Source organism: Carlito syrichta, unplaced genomic scaffold (assembly GCF_000164805.1).
Source record: "Carlito syrichta isolate Samal-C Ts95f unplaced genomic scaffold, Tarsius_syrichta-2.0.1 Scaffold304319, whole genome shotgun sequence".
In the NCBI taxonomy this organism is placed as follows: Eukaryota; Metazoa; Chordata; class Mammalia; order Primates; family Tarsiidae; genus Carlito; species Carlito syrichta.
This window is the reverse complement of record NW_007248415.1, coordinates 48,103-54,799: the sequence shown is the minus strand read 5'-3', so window position 1 is coordinate 54,799 and position 6,697 is coordinate 48,103. Positions and strand designations below refer to the sequence as shown.

General features: G+C 36.0%; 1 protein-coding gene across 1 annotated transcript in view; it reads right to left on the bottom strand.

Annotated features, from left to right (window-relative positions):
• Positions 1–2,346: 2,346 nt before the first annotated feature.
• LOC103262046 (peroxisomal multifunctional enzyme type 2) overlaps positions 2,347–6,697 on the bottom strand; it is a gene marked incomplete at its 5' end in the record, with an annotated part of 51,684 nt that continues 47,333 nt past the window's right edge. Inside the window, 2 exons of the mRNA XM_008059657.1 lie at positions 2,347–2,813; positions 4,947–5,074. Of these exons, the coding sequence (XP_008057848.1) occupies positions 2,724–2,813; positions 4,947–5,074 (218 nt within the window). The remainder of the gene's footprint in view (positions 2,814–4,946; positions 5,075–6,697) is intronic.

The window sequence follows — 6,697 nt, the reverse complement described above, 5'->3', positions numbered from 1 at the left end:
AAAGCAGTTTTCTCAGATTGTTTGCTTTAAAATATACAAAGGTCTGTGAGAAGTCAGTGATTGTTCTACCAGTGTTGGTTGAAAACAGCTTAACACAGGTGACACTTGGAAGGCTTAAGGATATATAGTTTAGGAGGCAATAAAGTTAAAAAGCAATATGAGTCAAACAGCCTGGATGGACATTTGTGATTTGGTTTCATAGTACTGAAAATGACCTTTTGCTATTATACCTGACTGGCTCTTAGGCCATGTGGTTTGGGAGGAGCCGATCCTATCAGCATAGAGGAGTTAGGAAAGCTGACGTTGAGACAGCTGTCTTGAGAGACGCACTTCTGAGGTTGACCCTTGGCTGGCATTTGGAAATTCAGATTTCAGAAAGGTTCCCACCATTCCCTAGCTGGGTGGCCAAACTGTACAAACAATGTGGTTTATGCTGAACACCCACTTTCCCTCTAGGAGTCTGGAATTTGGTATATGGTCAGGGAAAGAGCCCAAGTAAACAAGTTCCCAGTAAAAACTGGAACTTCATTGGTCAACAAGAGAAAATTAGAAGTCAGATTAACAGGTCCATTAAGAAGTGAATATATTTCTCATTGGAAGTTAAGAAGTAAATTAAGGAGGATGGAGCATTCAACAATTAAATATTACAAAAATGTTAAGGAGTATGACTTAATAAGAAGTTGCCAAATCTGGATTAAGTAACTCTCTGATCTTTAATATTGATAGAGATGGGTAAGTAAAATTATTAAAACATAACTTCCTTAATGTAAGTTTTAAGTATCTAGGGCATATAATCAACATCAACACTTTCACTAATATAGGGTGGCATTTATTTTAATATGCTGTTTCTATTTGGACACTAAGTTTTTCTAAGCTTAACAGGAGTAACCACCACTTAGTTCAATAAAAACCCAACATTAAAAGATTGTTACTTTTTAAGAAATTTAATTGACAACAATGGATCATTCTGAATTAAGTTAACTTTAAAATATCACACAGAGTTCATGAGACAAAGGTATAACTGCTAAAAGCGTAACTTTTTAAATTGTCTTCTACTTATCCTGCTCATTCATTTAATCAACAATAACACACTGACGTCCTCTACCACGTTCCATCACTGCTGTAAGTATTACAATTCCAGATTTCTGAGACTTTCTTCCCTGATTCTAAAACTCAAGTTCCTTCGATCTACATTCTTGTTTTCTGAAGTAAAGTGCTGTGCTGTGCTATGCTTCCCAGAACCCCACTCAGGATTGAAGGAATTCTGAACCCCAGCTGCTGGGGAAATTATCAGCTGACTACGTATAAGCCTACTCCAGGAATTGCTCTGCTGCTTTGCCCAAGGTCATGGTCCCTTTGCAGGGCAGGTCATAACCAATGGCTAGTTGCCTCAGGACAATTCTGAAGGGCCATCTCACCTTCAGAGCTTCCCAAAAGTCTAGCTGAGGCCTTGTGGAAACCGCACCATAGCCTAACATCTCCCTCTGTCCAGCCGTTTCCTTCGCCTGCCTGACAGGTGTTGATCCCAAGAGCACTCCCAAATTTACTTCCTGCCCATGAGTCTCCATCTCAAAGTCTGCATCCCAGGCACCTCAAACTGTGATAACCACCCACACTTGTTTTCCTAAGTTGTGCCACATGACGGAGATCTACTCCATCCCTGACCTTAACATCTCACTTGTCACTCAATCTTTGCAGTCAATCATCAAAAGGCCATTTCCTAGTATACTTTACTGGAGCTAAATGTCAGGAAAAATAATGCTGTCATAGTACTTAATGTGACCATCTTTATGATTTAAGACTGATTGTGTAAGAAAGCTATACTTAGTATATTTACAAACATTACATGAAAGTAAAGAATTTCCAGCAAAGGCAAAGAGGAAGAAAACTATTTATGCACACAGACTTTTTCTCTTGCTTTAAAGCAGAATACTATTATAGCAAAGTTTGAAAAATGAGCACATATATGAAAATTCATGTTAAAACAAGGGTATCAGTTGGGCATGGTAGCTCAAGCCTGTAATCTCAGCACTTTGGGAGGCTGAGGTGAGAGGATTGCCTGAGCTCAGGGTTTCGAGACGAGCTTGGGCAACTTGATGAAACCTTGTCTCTACAAAATATCAAAAATTTAGCTGGGCATGGTAGCATGTGCCTGTAGTTCCGGCTACTTGGAAGGCTGAGGTAGACGGATCACCTGAGTTTAGCGGGTCGATGCTGGGGTGGCCGTGAGTGTGCCACTGCACTCTGGCCTGGGTGACAGAGTGAGACTCTGATTCAAAAACAAAACAAAACAAAACAAACTGGGGTACCAACAAATTCAGAAACAGAAAATAAAGAAACAAAGTGTAAAAGGTATGAAAGTGGTTTTTATTCATTTAATTTTCCTTTCAACTTATAAATGCTATCCCAAATGCTAAAGAAACTGGACTTGGGTGAAATTTTTTATTATGAAGATATAGATCTAAGAGCAGAACAATAACTATGTGCTAGTTTATATATAATTTGTAAAAATAACGAGACATAGTTTATATATAATTTGTAAAAATAACGAGACATGAAAAATTAGTAGAAAATGAAAATCTGAAAATGTATCTGAAATCTGAAAATGTTAAGCAATTTTCCTGGCATCTTAGTTTTGATCACTTCCGCAGACTAATCAAGCATATCTGCGGGTGGAGACAGTATTTAATTATTCTATTTTTATTAGCAGTGCAGTGTGCCCTTCAGAGCTTGGCGTAGTCTTTAAGGATCATCTGAAGCTTCTGGCTCAGCATGATGTTGCCTCTGGCCTTCAGTCGGCCACTGAAGAATGCCTGGAAAGGAGAAGAGAGGAAACAAGTGCCAACCCTTACCATGTTACATTTTATTTCTTTTTTAAAAAGTTGATTGATTGCTCAGGCTGAATGCAACTGAGTTAATAATTCTGGACAACAAAGGCAACTTTTATCTAACAATGATAACTTAATGACTATGGATAGCACATATATTTTTAGATATCTAAGAAGAGGAAAAAAAGACAATGCCTGTGTATCTTAGAAAACCACAGAATAATTTACCTTAACTGACAGACCTGAGAGTTCTGTTTCAACCTACACTTCTGACTTTACGTTCTGAAATCATATTACTAAGAGGCTATACTGTATTCCTAACAATAAAAATGTTCAATTTAGAAGCTTTAAAGCAGATTATATTTATCACATCTTCATGAAATATAAAACCATATAATGACAAAAGAACAGAGTATAACAGTGGTGAATACATCCCAGCTAAAGGATCAGAATGTCTGGGTCAAAATCTAGGCTCCGCCACTTACTACAAAGATGAACTTGGGCAAATTACTAAACCTCTCTGGGCTCCAGTCCCCTCATCTATAAAAGCATGGTAACAGTATCAAAATAGCAAAAAGCTGCTGTGCAAGTTAACTGAAATAATGTATACAGTACTGAACTTAGTGTTTGACATGTGCTAAGAGAATATTAAGCTCATCATTATTACCAAGCGGAAGGCTGACATGTTCAAAGACTGAGAGTTCCCATACCAACTCTGTATCTAAACTGACACAGAAACTTGTACAAGTTGCTTAAGTTCTCCCTCAATACAAATCCCCTATCAGTAAAATAAAAATAATAAATCATAGTTTTTGCAGCTTATATGAAATATGAAGTTTTTAGAAGTCCCTATATTTTTAGATAACTAAAAAAAATAGTAATATCCATATATACTTAGCATTAAAAGGCAGCTCTATGTATTTAACCTCTCATAAGAATCCTAGCCATCAACCCGAAGTGAGCAGATCAGCAGTTCTTACCTCAGCTGACAGATGAGAAACTGAAGTGCAGAGAGCTTAAATAATCTGCTGAGGGCCACAGAGCTAGTCAGAGGTAGAACCAGGACTTAAACTCATGGGTTCTTTCCTTGGCAATGCCTCCTGCTTGTTAACTAGCAGCAATTTAATCTCAGAAGCAAATCCTCATCAAATTGTGGAAACGCAAAAACTTTTAATACCAGAAATAACAAGGGAGAACTCACTCAATCAGGATCAAATGCTAGGCATTCAAATAGGAGAATGGAATTTGGAAACTAATACTGCCTTTTCTGTGCAGTTACAGAAATATAGTCTGCAACTCTTGCAGGGAAGGAGTCAGAATTCAGAAGAGCATGCCAGGTATGAAAGTCTGAGCGTCAGGACTTACAACCTAAAGTAAGAACACCTAATTACTTAAGTAAATACACCAACATTTGATGGTTCTTACTGAGCAAAAAAATGTTATGCCTAATCTTTCTTCCTGTTTTCTTATGTCTTATTAGGTTCTTAGCTATATACTTCCATATCACCTCAGCTTCCAATCTGTGCACTGTTGTGTACCAGGCATCACAGCCAACTCACAAGGACACTGTGGAATTGTTTAAATTTTGGAGAGAAATACAATAAAATCAGTTGAACACAAAACAAAAAACTACTCTTATCTGGACCTAACTACGTAAGAAATGGCATTTGTTTTGTCCTAGGAGTGCCATGCCTCTAAGCTTCATCTTGAGTAAGACACTGGCTGTTATGTTAAAATACCCTTCTATTTCCAATTTTCAATGAGTTCCTAATATTATATATTGGGAACGAATGTCTAATTTTATGTAATATCTATTAATATTATATGGTTTTTCACCTTTGAACAAATAACAATATATTAAAAAGTCTAGGTGTAGGTTTTATATTATTTTATTGTTGCTGAAGAGGAATTTCACCTGAAAATTCAGTTTTTAGAAGCGGCAGCTGAAACTCCATTAGAAAAAAAAAAGATCTGTCAAGCAGAATATCAGTACTGACTGAGTCTTCTTTGGAGTTGTAAGGAATCTGTCTTATAAATCATAATTTGGGAGTGAGCTCAAAATCTGCAATTGTCAAACAGAAAGCAATAATGAATAAATGAACATCTTGAAAATAATACCTTCTGAGGGTCAAGTTTGCCCAGGACTACTTCCATGAAATCTTCATCTGAAAGTATGATGGTTGTATCAGCAGAACCTTTTGCAGGGCCTTGGTATACTTTTCCAGAATCATTTTTCAGGTCAATAGCTGGGAAAAATAGGAAGAAACCAATGTGTATCATTTTGTCTTCACAATATGAGGTTAAATAGACCAACCAAAATACAGACATTTTTATAGTTTTCAATTTAGTGTGGTCCTTATTCTAAACTTATTCAATCTATAGATTACACATTATGTTTCATTTAAGAAAATACAGGATACAAAAATACAAGAATACAGAAATCTGGCATAAAGGAGCAGAACTTCCAATTCTGCAGTGGCTCAGCTCATGGTCAGCAACATGTTTCACATGGGAGAATCATCTACCACCAACACCCTGAGTTTACCGTCACCTGTAAGGACACAGTTAATCTTATTGTACAAATAAAGAAATCGTCTGTATTCATTTTCTTTTAGAGGCAAAATTTATATTAAATGTTTTACTGATGATTTTTAGTTCCATATGTATATAATCATCAAGTCTTTGAAAGAGTCCCTATCAATTTCAGTTATACTGGGAAAGTTATACTGGGGAAAGTTATTTCAGTTATAACAGGGAAGCGATGAAGTAACAGCTGAGACTATGGCATTTGAAAACTTGAGGATCTGTGAAGGTCCTGGGATATACATCTTATAAATCACAAAGGGCTACTAAAGGAAAAAGGAGCGGTTTTCATTTATGTTACCTTCTCTTAAGATTAGAAGGTCTTTCCTGACACAGACATTGCTGGTCTTTGTATCTCCTATACTTTCTTAGAGAGAAAATACTTAGGAACTATTTGTTAAATGGATGATTAGAAAAGCATATGAAAGAAGCATCTCTAACAAAAATAAAACAAAATATAATGATAATAACAAAAAAAAAACAGGTTAAAATGAAGACTATTTTAAAAATCACACAAAGAACACAATACTTTTGTGTTATTCCTGCCCAGAATGCATAAACAAAATCTAATGGAAAAAAAACCTAACAAATACAAAAAAAAATGTTCTACAAAATAACTTGCCTCCAGTCTTCAAATATGTCAAGGTCATGAAAAACAGACTGAAGAACTCATCCAGATTAAAGCAGACTAAAGAGACCCAACAATTAAATGCAATATATGATACCGGATTGGACTCTGATAGTTCTTTCTTCAATTTTGTTATTACTATTGTTATTATTATTATTATTTTGCTGAAAAGAACATTATTGGGATAACTGGTGAAATAACTATAAGGTATGTAGATTAGATAATAGTACCATATCAATGTAAATTTCCTGATACTGAGAACTATTTTGTGAATATATAAGACAATGTCTTTGTTCTTAGAAAATGCTAGAAGAATAGCCTTTTCTTTTAGGGATAAAGAGACATCATATTTACAAATTATTCTCAAATGTTTCAGAAAAAAAATACATGTAAGATGAAAAGAAAATAATAAAGAAAATGGGATAAAAATTGTAGCAATCTGGGGAAGCTGAATAAAGGACAGACATACATTCTCTCTGTTATTTTTGTAATTTTTCTGTATTCTGAAATTCTTTTTTTTTTTTTTTTTTGAGTTGGAGTCTCACTCTGTCACCCAGACTGAGTGCAGTGGCCGCTCCCGGCCACCACAGCCTCGACCTGCTGGGCTCCGGCGATCCTTCCGCCTCAGCCTTCCAAATAGCTGGAACTACAGGTGTGA